Here is an 18,879-nt window from a genome sequence, read left to right as displayed (position 1 = left end):
AGGTATAAGGAGATCCAGGATAGGGCGCGAGGTCTTTGATGCCAAAGGAAGAGAGGATCTGTAGAAGGAGGCAGTGGTCAACTGTGTCGAAGGCAGAGGACAGGTCTAGAAGGAGGAGTATAGAGTATTGTCCGTTTACTTTGGCTGTAAGTAGGTCGTTAGTAATTTTGGTCAGGGCTGTCTCAGTGGAATGATGGGGATGGAAACCAGATTGTAGATTGTCAAAGAGAAAGTTAGATGAGAGGTGGGAGGAAAGATCAGCGTGGACGTGCTATTCCATGAGTTTGGAAGCGAATGGGAGGAACGATATTGGGCGATAGCTAGACATGGCTGTTGGATCGAGGGTTGGCTTTTTAAGGATAGGCGTGATTGTGGCATGTTTGAAAGCAAAAGGGAAGGTACCAGAAGTTAGTGATGGGTGGAAGAGGTGGGTTAAGGATGGGATAAGAGTGGGGGTGATGTTGGGGAGGAGGTAGGATGGGATAGGGTCAAGAGCAAGCTCACTTTCAGTGATGTTAGATAGGGAGGTTATGGGGTTTGGGCATTGGTCTGGTATACAAAGGGGTTGTGGTGGTTGAGCAATAAAGACTTGCTGTGTTTGGTCGATCTTGTTTTTGAAGTGTGTGACAAAGTCCTCGGCAGAGATTAGTGAAGTCGGAGGGGACAGTGGTGGGCGGAGGAGGGAGTTAAAAGTATTGAACAACTGTTTGGGGTTGTGGGATAAGGAAGATACAAGGGATGTAAAGCAGGCCTGTTTAGCAGAGGAGAGGGCAGATTTGAATGCGAGTGTTGCTTGTTTGAGTGCAGTGAAGTCATCTTGCTAAGCCCTCTTTCACACTTCAGTTTTTTTGCGTCAGTCATAATCCGCCAAATTTTGAAAAAAACGGATCAGCCAAAAAAGGGGCAGATCCGTTTTTTTCCCCCATCGACTTACATTATTGGCGGATCTTGACGGACGGTCGTCCGTCACCCCCGTTTTTTGATGGATCCACCAAAATTTTCCTTCGGGGTTGCGCATGTTGCTGGACATGGGTGACAGGTGAGGAGGACAGGGATGAGAAAGTGAGTAGATTGTGGTCAGATAGAGGGAGAGGGGAGGTGGTGAAGTTAGGGAGCAGAGATGGATGAAGACCAGGTCTAATGTGTAGATCAAAGAGAGAGAGCAGCATCCAATCCGGGTGAAAAAAATATATGAAGATTTATTCTGCCAATAGGAAATACAACGTTTCGGCCATATTGTGGCCTTTTTCAGGTCTAATGTGTGTCTGTCTGTCTGTGTGGGTGGCTGAGGAGGACCACTGGGTAAGTCCAAAAGACGATGTAAGGGACAGGAGTTTGGAGGGTGCTGACTGGTGGGTATCAATGGGGATGTTGAAATCACCCATGATGATGGTGGAAATGTCAGCAGAGTGAAGGAGCCAGGTGGAGAATTGGTCAATAAAGGCAGTGGTTGGGCCTGGAGGTTGGTATACGACAGCCACTTGAAGGTTGGAGGGAGAGTAGATGCGGACAGAGTGGACTTCAAAAGAGGGGAGGATAAGGGAGAGTAGAGGTGGGATTGGGTTGAAGGTACAGTTGCAAGAAAGGAGAAGGCCCACTCCTCCACCATATCTGTTGCCAGGGCGAGGAGTGCGGGTGAAGTGGAGGCCACTGTAACATAGCGCAGCAGGGGAGGCGGTGTCTGAGGGTGTTGACCATGTTTTGATGAGGCCAAGGAAGGAAAGATTACAAGAGGTAAAGAGGTCGTGAATCTTATGGAGTTTATTGCAGACGGAGCGGGCATTCCAAAGTGATCCAGAGAGTGGGAGCAGTGTGGTGGGCGTTAAGGGCACGGATTTGAGGTGGGAAAGAATTTGGGTGTTGGTATTGGGTTTGGAGCGATAGAAAGGGGTAATAATGGGAGGTATGAGGTGTGGGGGGTCCAGGCTTGGGAGATATATCGCCAGCTGTAAGGAGAAGCAGAGAGCGGGAGAGCATATGGGAGAAGGAGAGTGGGTGATTTGTTTTGTGTTTTTATTAGGAGAGATCTGAAGTTGACGAGCAGGTCAGTGGAGGAGGTCAGGTGGGGAGGCAAGAGGGAAGGAGAGATTATTACTTGCTTAGCGGGTGCTGGGTTTGCAGATAGCGAAGTAGAGTGATGAGTAGTGGAGCCAAAACTGTTAGAGCATATGTCAGCATGGTGAGAGTAAGTGTGGAGGAAAGAGAGATTTAGTACATATAAACACAGTGGTTAGTTGTACCTTCTGTTCACTACTGGCATATTTCGGCTGCTATCCTTATAGAGACAGACCTATGAGTCTGAATTTATAACAAGCTAACTGCACATCAAATAGGCCAGGTGTGATCAGGAGGGAGGGGCAGCAGGGAGACTCTTCCCAGACACAGGAGAGGATTAAATAGAAGTCAGAAGAGAAAATGCAAATGGAGATAGATCCAAATGGACAGATAAGGCCAAATTGTGTGTTAGCATCAAGGAGTAGGGTGGGAAAGCAGCCAGTGGACATACCAGTAATAGCAGAGAGATACAGGGTGATTGGGATCTGGAAAGATGGGTTATGGTATTGCAGCAGCCAGTGGACATACAGTGGGGCAAAAAAGTATTTAGTCAGTCAGCAATAGTGCAAGTTCCACCACTTAAAAAGATGAGAGGCGTCTGTAATTTACATCATAGGTAGACCTCAACTATGGGAGACAAACTGAGAAAAAAAAATCCAGAAAATCACATTGTCTGTTTTTTTTTTTCATTTAATTTGCATATTATGGTGGAAAATAAGTATTTGGTCAGAAACAAGCAAACAAGATTTCTGGCTCTCACAGACCTGTAACTTCTTCTTTTAAGAGTCTCCTCTTTCCTCCACTCATTACCTGTAGTAATGGCACCTGTTTAAACTTGTTATCAGTATAAAAAGACACCTGTGCACACCCTCAAACAGTCTGACTCCAAACTCCACTATGGTGAAGACCAAAGAGCTGTCAAAGGACACCAGAAACAAAATTGTAGCCCTGCACCAGGCTGTGAAGACTGAATCTGCAATAGCCAACCAGCTTGGAGTGAAGAAATCAACTGTGGGAGCAATAATTAGAAAATGGAAGACATACAAGACCACTGATAATCTCCCTCGATCTGGTGCTCCACGCAAAATCCCACCCCGTGGGGTCAGAATGATCACAAGAACGATGAGCAAAAATCCCAGAACCACGCGGGGGACCTAGTGAATGAACTGCAGAGAGCTGGGACCAATGTAACAAGGCCTACCATAAGTAACACACTACGCCACCATGGACTCAGATCCTGCAGTGCCAGACGTGTCCCACTGCTTAAGCCTGTACATGTCCGGGCCCGTCTGAAGTTTGCTAGAGAGCATTTGGATGATCCAGAGGAGTTTTGGGAGAATGTCCTATGGTCTGATGAAACCAAACTGGAACTGTTTGGTAGAAACACAACTTGTCGTGTTTGGAGGAAAAAGAATACTGAGTTGCATCCATCAAACACCACACCTACTGTAAAGCATGGTGGTGGAAACATCATGCTTTGGGGCTGTTTCTCTGCAAAGGGGCCAGGACGACTGATCCGGGTACATGAAAGAATGAATGGGGCCATGTATCGTGAGATTTTGAGTGCAAACCTCCTTCCATCAGCAAGGGCATTGCAGATGAAACGTGGCTGGGTCTTTCAACATGACAATGATCCAAAGCACACCGCCAGGGCAACGAAGGAGTGGCTTCGTAAGAAGCATTTCAAGGTCCTGGAGTGGCCTAGCCAGTCTCCAGATCTCAACCCTATAGAAAACCTTTGGAGGGAGTTGAAAGTCCGTGTTGCCAAGCGAAAAGCCAAAAACATCACTGCTCTAGAGGAGATCTGCATGGAGGAATGGGCCAACATACCAACAACAGTGTGTGGCAACCTTGTGAAGACTTACAGAAAACGTTTGACCTCTGTCATTGCCAACAAAGGATATATCACAAAGTATTGAGATGAAATTTTGTTTCTGACCAAATACTTATTTTCCACCATAATATGCAAATAAAATGAAAAAAAAACAGACAATGTGATTTTCTGGATTTTTTTTTCCTCAGTTTGTCTCCCATAGTTGAGGTCTACCTATGATGTAAATTACAGACGCCTCTCATCTTTTTAAGTGGTGGAACTTGCACTATTGCTGACTGACTAAATACTTTTTTGCCCCACTGTACCTGAGGGTGATGCAGATCGATTGTCAGATTGAAAGTAAAAGTGAAGCATAGCAATAATAATAATGAAGCATCTGTAGCAGGGAGTTATTTTTCTGGCATATTTCTGCTGTTATCCTTAAAGAGACATCCTTATAGAGACAGACCGAGGGATATTTGGGATGTTGTATAAATCCTGAATTCGGTGCATTTAGTATCCTATTGGACCTTTCTTTACCTAAATTCTGAGGCATATGAAGATGTGCAGAGTTGTCACATGGACGATATCTCCTGTACCTGAAGCCTTTTATTTTTAGATGTTAATAAGCAATGAGATTTAAGACAGAACACCATTCCCCATATCATTGGTGAATCATCTGGCTTACTTACTTCACCACCGAACAAAAGGATTGGCCGTTGAAATGCCATCAGCCGGATCCTTCTCATTGCCTGACATCATATGTAGGTGAAGAGTACAGAGGTCTCCATATACATTTAGACTGTTGGCCAATGCCGATGATATCTGCAAGCTTGGATGACTTTAGTTTAGTTTAATAGGTATGGGATATACAAACATCCCAAACCATTTAACCCCTGACTAGTGGTGACAAACATCTTTATCACAGGTCGCTTAAGGCTGTATTGGACGACTGGCCCAGGAGCTGAGCCTGCTTCATACTCAACGAATGCTCTGTGTGTCACATAGTCAGCATCTGTCTCTGACTACTTAGTTGCTGATCTCAATCACTGATAGCAGCATTTAAATGATGCGATTGTGGGGGGCTGATGGTTTATTTTGGCAATTTAGGTCCTGACGAAGGCTGTTGTGGCTGCCATCTTTGCCCTTGTGTGATGCTTCACCATAGGCTGGACTTTGAGAGCCAAAATTTGAACTGTATAAAGCAATACTAAAGGATACGACCACAGGTTCATGTCCACTAGGAGGACTAAAAATCACAGTAAAAATAAAAAAAAAGTTTTTACAAATATTAAAAAAAGTTCAAAAAATTTAAATGCCCCCCTTTTACATTAAAAAATACATAAAACATATTTAGTATTGTCATATCTGAAAAAAAATTCAATCTTTGAAAATATAAAAGTATTTAAACTGATCAAAATGTCCTATGTATCCCAAAAAATATCCCAAACACCTGTTTGTTTGTTTTTTGTTTTTTTTACAAGTGTCTGGATTTTTTTAACCATTAAAGCATAAAAACTTTATAATTTTTGTAAATGGAAGTGACCTGGAAAATCATAATCCTGGGTCATTTTTCCAGCACAATGACTGCAGTAAAACAAAGCCTAAAAACAGCAACCAAACAACGATGGTGGAAATGCATTTTTACACCATTTCTTCCCACTTCTATGATAAAATTAATGGTGTCCTTCAAAACTTCTACTTGTCTCGAAAAAAAACCGCTTTCAATCAGCCGTGTCAACGGAAAAATAAATCTTCGAAAAATGGGAGGAAAAAGAGGGTGCAAAAACTGTCCGAGCTATATTTCACTCTATTAGCCCTGTTGCGCTATAGACTTAATTATTGAATTATACAGCTTCTCACTGAAATGAATCATTATAAAACAGAATCATGGAGCAGCTGGAGATCGGCGCCTTACATCTGTGCCATCCAGCCATCTTCTATTATGCTAACAGCCAAAAGGTTCTTAAAAGTTACAAGAGCGGTCAGGCGCCATATGGCGGAGTGAGAACATGTGTTATCCATGAAAATGATAAATAATCTAGTTATCTAAAGATGAGATATTGGGGGAAAACCAGGAAAAAAAAAAATAAAAAAATAATAAATATATATATATATATATATATATATATATATATATATATATATATATATATATATATATATATATATACACTCACTGGCCACTTTATTAGGTACACCTGTCCAACTGTGTGTTAAGACTTAATTTCTAATCAGCCAATCACATGGCGGCAACTCAGTTCATTTAGGCATGTAGACATGGTCAAGACAATCTCCTGCAGTTCAAACCGAGCATCAGTATGGGGAAGAAAGGTGATTTGAGTGCCTTTGAACGTGGCATGATTGTTGGTGCCAGAAGGGCTGGTCTGAGAATTTCAGAAACTGCTGATCTACTGGGATTTTCACGCACAACCATCTCTAGGGTTTACAGAGAATGGTCCGAAAAAGAAAAAAAATCCAGTGAGCGGCAGTTCTGTGGCCGGAAATGCCATGTTGATGCCAGAGGTCAGAGGAGAATGGGCAGACTGGTTCGAGCTGATAGAAAGGCAACAGTGACTCAAATTGCCACCCGTTACAACCAAGGTAGGCAGAAGAGCATCTCTGAACGCACAGTGCGTCGAACTTTGAGGCAGATGGGCTACAGCAGCAGAAGACCACACTGGGTACCACTCCTCTCAGCTAAGAACAGGAAACTGAGGCTACAATTTGCACAAGCTCATCGAAATTGGACAGTAGAAGATTGGAAAAACGTTGCCTGGTCTGATGAGTCTCGATTTCTGCTGCGACATTCGGATGGTAGGGTCAGAATTTGGCGTAAACAACATGAAAGCATGGATCCATCCTGCCTTGTATCAACGGTTCAGGCTGGTGGTGGTGGTGTCATGGTGTGGGGAATTTTTTCTGGGCACTCTTTGGGCCCCTTGGTACCAATTGAGCATCGTTGCAACGCCACAGCCTACCTGAGTATTGTTGCTGACCATGTCCATCCCTTTATGACCACAATGTACCCAACATCTGATGGCTACTTTCAGCAGGATAATGCGCCATGTCATAAAGCTCGAATCATCTCAGATTGGTTTCTTGAACATGACAATGAGTTTACTGTACTCAAATGGCCTCCTCAGTCACCAGATCTCAATCCAATAGAGCATCTTTGGGATGTGGTGGAACGGGAGATTCGCATCAGGGATGTGCAGCCGACAAATCTGCGCCAACTGTGTGATGCCATCATGTCAATATGGTCCAAAATCTCTGAGGAATGCTTCCAGCACCTTGTTGAATCTCTGCCACGAAGAATTGAGGCAGTTCTGAAGGCAAAAGGGGGTCCAACCCCTTACTAGCATGGTGTACCTAATAAAGTGGCCAGTGAGTGTATATATATATATATATTCAATGTATTTACAGTATATGTTGTAGCCTATACATTAAAGGGTTAAGCATATGAAGAAAACTGTGTAACCAGCCATCCGTATAGTGAGATGGGCTAGGCTGCAGTGATCATGCTATAGCCCATTGCGTCAAGGAATATGTGAACGGACTGAAGGCATCCACTGCACGTGGTCTTTATATACGCTATATATTTCTGTGATCTGAGCCGTTGGGCTCGTGGCGGCATCTGTCACTGCACTGATGTCTCGATGTCAACCAGTCTTGCTTCAGGCAAGTACCAGATAACATTGTGAGTGCAGTGTGCTATCCTGGCAGCTCTGAAATAGCAATAATTTTCATATCGCCAGCAAGAAAACTCACAGCTTAGTAGAAATGCAAGTGGTCAGCATTTCCCTGAGTTATTGGAAAGATGGAAACGCGTTTCACAGCTTGACTGGCAGAATTACCATCACATCTTACACGGCTGTGAGAAGCCATATGACATCTGTGGAGGTTACCATGTGAAGAATACTAAATACCAGTATATATCAGCAGTGGCCATCACATGCCTGCTGATACATATACATACATCTTTTACTGTAAAATATACAGTGGCATGTAAATGTTTGGACGCCACTGGTCAAAATTCATGTTATTGTGAACAGTTAAGCAAGTTGAAGATGAAATGATCTCTAAAGGGGCTAAAGTTAAAGATGACACATTTCCTTCATATTTTACGCAAAAAAAACATAATATATATATATATATATATATATATATATATATATATATATATATATATATATATTGGAAAATGGGCAGATGCAAAAGTTTGGGCTCCCTGCATGGTTAGTACCTAGTATCACACTCTTTTGCAAGTATCAGTTTGTAAAAGCTTTCTGTAGCCAGACAAGAGTCTTTCAATTCTTGTTTGAGGGATTTTCATCCACTCTTTCTTAGAAAATTCTTCCAGTTCTGTTAGATTCCTGGTTGTCTTCCATGCACTGCTATTTTGAGGTGTAGCCACAGATTTGTAATAATGCTCAGATCAGCGGACTTTGAGGATCATTGTAAAACCTTTAGCTTGCGTCTTTTGAGGTCGTCTATTGTGGATTTGGATGTATGTTTAGGATCACTATTCATGTGTAGACGCCATCCTCTTTTCAACTTCAGCTTTTTTACAGATGGTGTTATGTTTGCATCAAGAATTTGTTGAAATTTTATTAAATCCATTCTTCCCTCTACCAGTGAAACGTTCCCAATGCCATTGGCTGCAACACAGCTTCAAAGCATGATTGATCCACCTTCATGCTTAAAAGTTGGCGAGATATTCTTTACCTGAAATTGTGCCCATTTTTCTCCACACATACCTTTGATCATTGTGTCTATTTTAAACTCATCGATCCACAGGACTTGTTTCCAAAATGCATCAAGCTTGTTTAGATGTTCTTTTGCATACTATTTATTTTATGGTGAGGATGCAGGAGAGATTTTCTTCTGATGACTTTCATGAGTGCCATATTTGTGCAGGTGTCTCTGAACAGTAGAACAAAGTATCACAAGGCCAGAGTCTGCTAAATCTTTCTGAGAGTTTTTGCAGTCAAGCAGGGGTCCTGGTTTGCATCTCTAGCAATCCTACAAGCAGCACTCACTGAAATTTTGCTTGATCTTCCAGACATTATCTTAACCTCCACTGTTCCTGTTAACTGCCATTTGTTAATTACATTTCAAACTGAGGAAAGGCCATCTTGAAAATGCTTTTCTATCTTCTTATAGTCCTCTACTGCTTTGTACGTCTTCACTGTTTTCGGTATGTCTGCTAGGCAGCTGCTTAGAAGAACCCATGACTGCTATTTTTGGATGTTATTACTGCTCACATTTAATGGATGATTTCAGTTTATGGGTTATATAGTACTTTCCTCTGTACTGCGTTTTCTTTTCTGTGATTCTGTTTGGTAGCAGAAATGCCACCAGGAGAGATTTTTCATTTTGATCTATGTATAATATATGGAAACCAGTATAGAGTGCAATATCTTTACTAGATCAGTCTATGTTCTCACTGACAATGGAGGCTTCATTTGCAGTTCTCCCTGTTTTGATAGCAAGAATAGCACAGCACGTAGCATCTTGCCATCAAAATCAAAACTACAGAAGCCAGGGGACCCCATCATAAATCATCTGGATACATGTGTGCATTGTGACATCCATTTTGATTAGCTGATGGTTTAAAGCTGATTATTTTCTTAAGAATAGCAAAACATTTAAACTTTTCACATTTGCATTAGTTGTCATTTCCTAACCCTGAATTACAGCTTTTAGAACTGGTGAGAATTTCTTGACAGATATCCCTAATAGCTTAGATGGGTTCCTGTAATGCATTGTTCTAGGAAAGTTCATTTTCACATTACTTTACGGCATAATGCTTAAATATACCTTTCCGTATTCAGATCTATAGAGATATTTGACTCAGAACAGGAAGGAAATTTTGGGATTATTTTGCTCCGAACTATACATAATTGGACATTTTGTACATCAGCAAGTTGCCAAAATAACCTTAATATTTTAAGAGCCGGGCAGGAAATGTATCTAAAAATTGCCACAGGCGGCATCAGGTCTAAAGAGGACCCGTCCGCTGTCTTGACATTTCTTTTTAGCATAAACCTTTAGTGTGACCTTCATTTCCACATTAGTCTGGATATTTTTTTAAACTCTCCATTGTGTTGTTCTTCCTTTATTCTTCTTTGAACTGTATGAATAAATGAGAAATTGGTTGTTACTATTTATCAGGTCATTGGGACATATTCCTACAAAGTGACTTTGTCCAATTAGTGCTGATAGTTCTGAATTTTGTAATTTCTATTGTGTCGGTTAAAGGGAATTGTCTGGGGCTGACATAATGATGAGGATAAGATATCAAAATGAGGTCATTGGGGATCTGACAACCAGCAATCCCAGCAATTAGCTGATATCTGGCAGTGACTAGATGTGAGAAGTATATGGAGCAGAACCTGAGCAATGTATGGAGCCGACTCTGTGTGTTGCTTGCATCCGGCCACTGCCATATCAGCTGATAGTTGGGTGTGTCGGGACCGTCCACCACCAGTCTCATATTGATGTTCTGGACTAGAGGACATTGTTAATCCGAGACAACATCTTTCCTATAGATTATACATTTACAAATTTCCAACTCTTTTATATTTATTGTTTTACTTGCTATAGGTGAAGAATAGCAGAAGAGTTTCACCATTGAACATTTTCGAAGCAGCTGTAATGTTTTGACTATCAACAATGGGCAGGCGCTATCCAGGTGGATCGTATCGACCAAGCAGTTCCTGTAAGTATTCACCAAACTCCTATCCTATGTGCAACGGTTGTATTATACCTTGATACATAAACTTAATACTCTTAAAGGGGTTGTCTCATGTAGAGAACATGTTTTACAACTAAAGCCAACATGGTGATCAGCTGATCGCTGCAGGTTCAGTTAAAAATCTCTAGCGATCAGATGATAGAGCAAGGAGGAGCCATACAATTTCCGTGAAGCTATTGGGAAAATGTAGAATTACATGCAAATCCCAATAGGAATGTCCAAATTAGCACGGTAAGTTGGAATTTATTGTTTGCCTGAAACCATTTTTGAGTTGTACAATAAAGTCCAATAAATCTGGTGCTCATAGCTTTTTTTCTGGTGATTATCTATGACATATTAAGGTAAAAAAAAAAGTCCAATGGTGTAAACCAAGGCAACGACACTATCCATCTAATTAAAGAATTGTATGTTTTCACTTATAAAAATGTCTACATGTAATAATATGTATGCTGATAATACATGTCATAGTGTTGGGTCTACTGAAACCCTGAAGCTTCTATTTTCCTCAGAGTATTTGGCTTGAGTAGTTCCTCGTGTGTGTAGTAATGCTCCGCTCTTACCTTTCTCCATAGTAATAGCACAGATGTGTTGTATCGTCTTGTCCGCCGATATGCAGACAGTCTTGGCAGCATTTGTGTCAGATATCACTCACTTCCACAGTCATTTCCTCTCTTCTAAATCACATCCTTAGGAACCTCTCTGTAATGCTTGTGACTTGTGTTTATTGGATTGAATGTGTTCTGTTTCCTGATGTCTATTTTCATTCCCCGGTTGACCTAATGGACAAATGACAGCTGCCTCATACGATTACTATACGACCTAACAATATTTTCTTTGGTTGTTTTTTTCTTTCTGCTCTTTAACAGTAATGGAATAGGCTACCTTTTTTTTTTTTTTTTCTTCCATTTTAGTTCAAAAGTGACAGGACACAAATGTAACAGGTATATAAAACACAACATTATCATATAAAACTATGCAAAAGAAACCCTAGACTAACATAGTGAAGGAGATTATTTACTACTGCTATTATCAGCTGCCATCAAGACAGTTGTCTAAGACCGTGTTCAGTCCTCAAGGCTCCACAGCAGATCATGTTTTCTGGATTTCTTTTGTATTGCACAGGTGATGGAATTATTAGCAAGGCACCAGAAATTGCTTCAGGTTCTCTAGGATATCCAGAAATCATGACCCGTTGGGGGGGCCATGACTACCAAAATTGAAAAACACTTGTCTAAAATATATCAATATTGTTGAGGTGGCCGTATATACTCATTAGATATAAGTAGGTGTCTGGTCGAGCAAATATTGAACGATCATTCTACAAATTCAGCCATACATAGAATCATAGAATGTTAGAGTTGGAAGGGATCTGCAGGATCAACTGGTCCAACCCCCTTCTCAATGTAAGATTAACTAAATCATCTCAGACATTATACTGTATGGAACACTATGTGGGGCAATTATACTTTATGGAGGTCTTCCATTATGCTGTAACATAGAATGTTAGAGTTGGAAGGGACCTCCAGGGTTATTGTGTCCAATACTCTGCTCATTGCAGGATTTATTAAACCATCTCAGACAGATGTCTGTCCAGCCTGTATTTGAAGACTTCCATTGAAGGAGAACTCACCACCTCTCGTGGCAGCCTGTTCCACTCATTGATAATCCTCTGTCAAAAAGTTTTTTCTAATATCTAATCTGTGTCTCCTCCCTTTCCGTTTCATCCCATTGCTTCTAGTCTTTCTTTGAGCAAATAAGAATAAAGCTGATCCCTCTACAGTATGACTTGAGATATTTGTAGACAACTATTAAGTCTCCTCTCAGTCTTCTCTTCAACCTAAACATTCCCAAATCCTCTAACCGTTCCTTATAGGACATTGTTTGAAGACCGGTCACTATTGTGATCGCTCTTCTCTGAACTTGCTCCAGTTTTCCAATGTCTTTTTTTAGAATGTGGTGCCCAGAATTGGACACAGTATTCCGGATGAGGCCTGACCAAGGAGTAAGAGAAGGGGATAATTACTTCACATGATCTAGACTCTATGCTTTTTCTAAATGCAACCCAGAATTGTTTGCCTTTTTTACTGCTGCATTACACTGTTGACTCATGTTCAGTCTGTGATCTATTAGTATACCAGTCTTTTTCACATGTGCTGTTGCTTAGTTCTATTCCTCCCATTCTGTATGTGCTGGACTTGGACACTTGAATTCATTTATGTTAGCTAACTGTTCCCTCACTATCTCTCTGTTTATAGATAGTGTGGATTTTTCTATTCCTTCAGTAGTACAGTGACGATCAGTTGATGTTACATCTATTTTCTGAGAGAACACATATGCAAGATAGGAATTTAAAAGTTTGGTCTTCTCAACATCATTTTTTTTTACCACTTTACATATTTTTGTCCATATTTTAGTCCATGGACATATTTAGTGAATTTGTTAGTCTATGATCATTACAGCAATTAGCACTGGCCAATATATATCAAGTGACACCAAACAAACAATCTTTTTGGGAACATTTTGGAAATGGTCTTATAAAAAGGTCAGTCGTGGATTATAGATTATAGCCGCACAAAATTGTTGGCAAGGTCAACTTTTGTCCAGATCATGACCGTCTTTCATCAGTTGGCTAAAACGATTGTGCATTGTTACATTATTTTGTTCAAAATGGTCTATTTTGATCATGCTTAGACTTATGTGTATGGATACTTGAGGAACTTCACTCTCCTCTGGGTCTTTAGGCATCTCAATGGCATATCACAATTGTTTCTGTTTTTTTTCGTTTATAGTTTTCGTCTTCCTGTTCTCCTTCCTTTTTTTACAGTCCAAATACTCCAATGAACTGAACCTTGGCAAATGTGAACAAATGTTCTCTCATTCTCTTGTCCTTATTATGTGTAATAATGCATGTAATTGTGTCTAAGCTAAAGAGGTTGTCTCAAGGTATTATCATTCTGATATATTTCCAAAGTTCCAAAATTTTCCATTTTGACTTGTACTGTATGTTAAACTTTATTTCATCTCATAATAAAGATAATGTAGTGTCTATTCTGCCCCATGTAGCAGCATTATATGAGCGTAGAGATGAATGATTCAGGTAAACAGAAGAAAAACTTTCCCAGACTTTTGGTATTTATCTATGAGTTTCAGCTTCACAGTAAGCAGGTGTTCTGTCACGCACGTGGATCGTGCACCCACTGTGCCATGGTCCGGGCTTACCCTTCGAGGGGCGTGGCTAAGCAGCCACCTGGTTTTCACTAGATCTCCTGAAGGTGGAGTTAGACTTGAGCTGTAGGTGGCCGCAAGGTACAACTTCAAGGTCAGCCCCTGATACTGCGGTAGCTTACGCCAAGGGTCAGGATCGCAGACACGGACTCTGAGTCCAAGGCAGGACTGGATACTGATGCAGGATCAGACCGTGCGGATCCAGGGACGTTTCACAGGATGGTCACTGGTGTTGGTTCAGGCAGTGTGGATCCTGGGACACTAAACAGGACAGACACTGGTGCAGGTTCAGGTACCGCCGGGACAGTTTCAGTTTCAGGTACTGCCTTAGAGTATTCAGATTCAGGTAACACAGAAAACATGAACAGGTGCAGTGTCAGATTCGGTGATGTGATGCAGTGACCCCTGTGACAGCTAGGGGGCACTGTATGGGACATGAATGCAGGTGTTCCTTCATTGTAATAGGGAAAATGGTGAGATGGGTGGGACTAGTCATCTTCAAACCCACCCAGGGGAGTGTGTCTGAACGCCCAGGATAAAGCCTGTGTGTGGCTGTGTGAAATAGGACTTTTAGTGAGGTCATAACCATGTGATCCATACCTCACCTATGGGTGTGTTTATGGACCATATAATGTGCCTGAAGTCTGGTCACATGGAAGAGAGTGTATGGACCTGACTGGTTCATGTGGAAGGTCCTGGAAGGCCTATGTGTTGGAAGGTGTGCTACCTCACTGAAGAGCACATAAAGGCTTTGGACCTGGTTGCCTGTGTGTTGGACGGTTCCAAGTGGGGACAGAAGTCCTGAACAGCACACAGAGAGGCCATGTTTCCAGTCAGTGACGGCTCTGCATTGGGAAGCTACCGCCCGGCTGAGGATCTGAAACTGTTAGGCGGCCTAGTGAGCAAAGCGTTGTCTGGGATGGTGATCCCAGTTCGGCAGCTTCCCTGACAAATGTGAGTGATGACCGAGATCAGAAAGAGACTGGGTTCAGACTATGGAGCCGGCATCTGGAGCAGGAGCTCCTAAGAGGTAACCCAGGACAGGGGGAAATAACTGTGTTGAGGCTATGGAGCCTGTTTACTGGACATCACAAAATAATCACTGACCTCAGGGAGACAAGTCAAAGAAAATACTGCGGCAGCCGGCAAAGGCGCTCTATCAGTGAAATCCTAGGTGCATTGCTCCCTCGGAAATACGAATATGCAAATAAAGTCCGCGGAGCCTTATTTAAGAGTCTCAAACACGGGACTAGCCAGATCTGCCTCCAGGGAAGGACCCAGCCAAGGAGTGGCTCCTTTCAGAAACCACCATTACCACCATATTAAGTGGCCCTTTAAGTCAATATCCAGCTCTTTACGAGTTTACAAATATGACAAGGGAAATACCATCCACAGACAGCTGTTTCAGGGTGTTGCCCCTGTTTCGTGATGTTGGTCTACTAGGCATTGCTCCCACCTAGCCAGAATCCTACTCCACACTGATGAGGGGCAACACCCCGAAACAGCTGTCTGTGGATGGATACCTTGCCTTGGTATTTCCCTTGTCATATCTGTAAACTCGTAAAGAGCTGGATATTGACTTAAAGGGTTACTTAATATGGTGGTAATGGTGGTTTCCAAAAGGAGCCACTCCTTGGCTGGGTTCTTCCCTGGAGGAAGATCTGGCTAGTCCTGTGTTTGAGACTCTTAAATGAGGCTCCACGGACTTTATTTGTTTACTGGACATGGCACAGCCTGTGTGGCCACAGGTCTGAGAGAGCGGAGCCCTAATATGAACACTGACCTGTCTGATGTAAGACTGTTGCGTTTTATGGTTTATGCTGTATAATAAACCACATAGACTGTTTAAATGGAAAGTGTTCCAGTGTGCCGTGAATCCGCTGCCAAGTGAGTGTTCCCCAACACTAACAATAAGCGCTACCTTACATATAGTGGAGAATGCTGTGGGCACTTTTGTAGCCTTGTTGCTAGGGGCAACGGACGAGGTCTACTAACTCAGTTGCTAAGGGCAACTGTCCAGGAGGCACCTGTGAGGTGTTTTGCTGTGACTCGGTGGGGTCACAAATTTTTTTTTTTTTCTCAAGTCAACTTACAGTAGCTCGGTGGGGTCACGAAGGTGACAAGCTGCTGGCTGTAACTCGGCGGGGTTACGAAGGTTGCTGTAGATCGGTGGGTCCACGAAGACGGTGCAGCGGAAGCGTGCACGGACTTGTGGCAGCGGGAGCTGCAGTTGCAAGTTGCAGCAAGAGGTTCTGCAGCATCAGGAGCTGCAGTGACAACATCAGCTGCTTGTGAGCGGCAGCCGGAGGTGCCGGTGGTTGTAGCTACAGCAGGAGCTGTGGCAGTGCCAGCAGGAGCTGGTGGGGTGTCATAAAAAGACGTCAGCAGTACAGACTGTGCAACCTCTAAAAGGGCCAGTACCAGCCCCAGAAAGACATAAGGGACTGTGTGAACTCGGTCCTGAGAGTGCCATGGGGAAGTCCACGGAGTGTACCCCAGAGAGGGGCGGTGTCCCAAAAAAAAAGGGGGGCGGTAATCCAAAACAGCAATGGATGCCCAAAAAGGGGTGGAGTCTCAAAAGGGGGCGGTATCCCAAAAGGGAGTAGTTGCCCAAAGAGGGGTGGAGTCCCAAAAGGGGGCAGTATCTCAAAAAGGAGTAGTTGCCCAAAAGGGGGTGGAGTCCCGGAGAATGGGGGTGGAGCATCCCAAAGTTAAAGGGGTGGCGCAGACAGATGGTTGGCAAGGGTACTATGTGTGTCCAGTCTGCTATATAAACTACCCACCCGGCAAGAGGCTACACGTGGGCGTGCCCTGCAGATGAACGAGGAGGAAATGTGCGGACATGTCGATTCTGGGAGCTCGGTGACTCTAGTGAGGGTGGCGCCCCAGGGATTTGTAATACCCAATAGGAACGTCAGGGTCACTTGTGTTCATGGGAGCACTAAGGGCTATCCAGTGGCCAGGATGATCCTTGAGACGATCTGGAACAGTACAGGACAGGATGTCTCTATAGTCCCGAATTTATCTTGTCCGGTAATCATAGGCCAGGACTCTAAGCTGTTCTCTGACATGTGGGAGAAGGGAATTCCTCTACAGCAGGAGGATGGAGGACTCACTCCTGATGGAGCTGCATACATAAAGGCAGTAACATCTTCCAACCTTGACTGGTCAGATGTTGGGGTGACCAGAGGGGAAGGGTGAATCTGCCCAACTTACGGACAGGATGTCTCCTGACTGGTACCACTGTGTGACTGATAATGATGTGTTATTGCTGTTAGCAACCACTAGGGCTGAGGACAATGTTGTGCAGACAGGAGCTCAGACCCAGTATAGTGACAGTGCTTCACAAGGTGAAGGCAGGATGGTGCAGGTAGACAAACCAGAATGTGTGACCGTTGAAGACGGGGAAGCACCGGGAGTGGGGTCCAACACCGTTAGAAATGGGGACCGCTGCGTACAGGATGACCGATCGGGTGGTGGTGACTCCCATTCAGATGGTGATGACAGTGGAAAGGAGAGCAGTAAGATTGACTCAGGTCTAAGTGGCAAGTCTTCATCCCATTGCCGGAGGGGTAAAGGCCGAAAAGGGGCTGAACAAACTGTACCCTCTGAGAAGCTAGAGAACGAGGAGAAGCTCTCCAATTTAACCACAGTGGACAAACTGACCAAGGAAATGCACACGTGGAAAGAGCGAGCTGATAGTTTGTACCAGGTAGAAGCTCACATATGAAACTTGGAGAGAGGGCGCGAAGGAATGTTTGAAGGTGGCCGAGTATGGAAGTCGCCAACTCCGCGGAGTTGGAACGGCTGCGCCACCTGGAGTTCGAGCTCTCGGCAGTCAAAACTCTGGTGAGAAGGAAGCACAGGAGTTCCAGGACATTGCTAAGAAGTTGTCTTGTGAGAAGCAAAAGTCGGCAGATATACCGGCCGAACTACAGACAGTGAAAGAACATGTCGAACGAGAAAGGGTCCTGAGACAAGCGGCTGAGCACAGAGTGGATGAGCTGCAGAAGGAAGTCTCTGAGCTCAGAGGTCACCTGTCAACGTGGCAAAGCGTAAATAAGACCCTAAGGGAAGATGTGGAAGTGCTCAAAGGAGCAGTAAGAGGTCTTCTGCAGGAGGAGAAGTTGGTCGTCGAAGACTTAAGGCCCTGTTACATTTAGCGATGCGCCAGCGATCCCGACCACGATATGACTCGGTCAGGATCGCTGGTGCATCGCTAAATGGTCACTAGTGAGCTGCCAAACAGGCAGCTCTCACTAGCGATGCAGCAGCGCTCGGCGGTCGCTCTTACCTTTCAGACGCGGCGAGGGTGTCCATCTTACGCCTGCGTCCATGGCTCACTCGTCGGCGCCAGCAGGAAGCCGACAACGAGAAATGGATCAGGCCGATCTCGCGCGATCAGCGATAGCAAGCGGTGGAGTCGGTCGGAGGTAAGTATCACATGTAGCAATATCGCTAGCAATATCGCTGCTGCGTCACAAAATCGGTGACGCTTTAGCGATATTGCTAGCGATATCGCTATGTGTAAAGCCCCCTTTACAGTGGCCGTGCCCGAGTGATAACAAGGCAGAGCTGCCAGTGCCCATCTTGCAAGGTGTCATGATCCCAGTGCAGGTTTTGACCTGCACGTCAGGGGTTAATGTCTTGAGCTCAGTGCAGGCTTTGACCTGCACGCCTGGGGTTAATTATTGTGGCCTCTCTTTGGTTCTGTGAGAGCTTCTTCTGGCCCTGATAAACTCCAATCCCTGTCAGTTATACTTTTGCCTTTGGCCGAGTGTGTTGACCCCTGTGTGCCTGTGCATTGTCTTCTAGCTTGCGATATGGTTCTGACCCGGTTCCGTCTTCCGCTGTGAGTTTGCCAGTTGATTCAGTACTGCGCTAACCTCTCTGTGTATGACTTATTGCCTGTGACCCGACTATTCTTTGCTCGCCCCTTTTGTACTTTGCAGCTATATCCGTGTATAACTCATTGGCTACGTCCTGACTATCCTTTCTGTCTAAACCCCTGGTTTTGTCGTGCTAT

At 43.7% G+C, this 18,879-nt stretch overlaps 1 protein-coding gene across 10 annotated transcripts in view; it reads left to right on the top strand.

The window, feature by feature from the left end:
* Window positions 1-18,879, top strand: part of APBB2 (amyloid beta precursor protein binding family B member 2) — a 432,059-nt gene that overhangs the window by 118,374 nt on the left and 294,806 nt on the right. For all 10 annotated transcript variants that reach the window (XR_012227058.1, XM_073561132.1, XM_073561128.1 and 7 more), the window contains one exon: window positions 10,478-10,592. Coding sequence is in view for 6 of the 10 variants with exons in the window: in XM_073561132.1 (XP_073417233.1) it covers window positions 10,547-10,592 (46 nt within the window). In the remaining 4 variants the exon portion in view is untranslated. The remainder of the gene's footprint in view (window positions 1-10,477; window positions 10,593-18,879) is intronic.

This window comes from Dendrobates tinctorius, unplaced genomic scaffold, assembly GCF_039654945.1.
Source record: "Dendrobates tinctorius isolate UK_male_01 unplaced genomic scaffold, ASM3965494v1 ptg000314l, whole genome shotgun sequence".
Taxonomy (NCBI): Eukaryota; Metazoa; Chordata; class Amphibia; order Anura; family Dendrobatidae; genus Dendrobates; species Dendrobates tinctorius.
The sequence above is the reverse complement of the archived record's forward strand: the minus strand, read 5'-3'. Positions and strand labels throughout refer to the sequence as shown.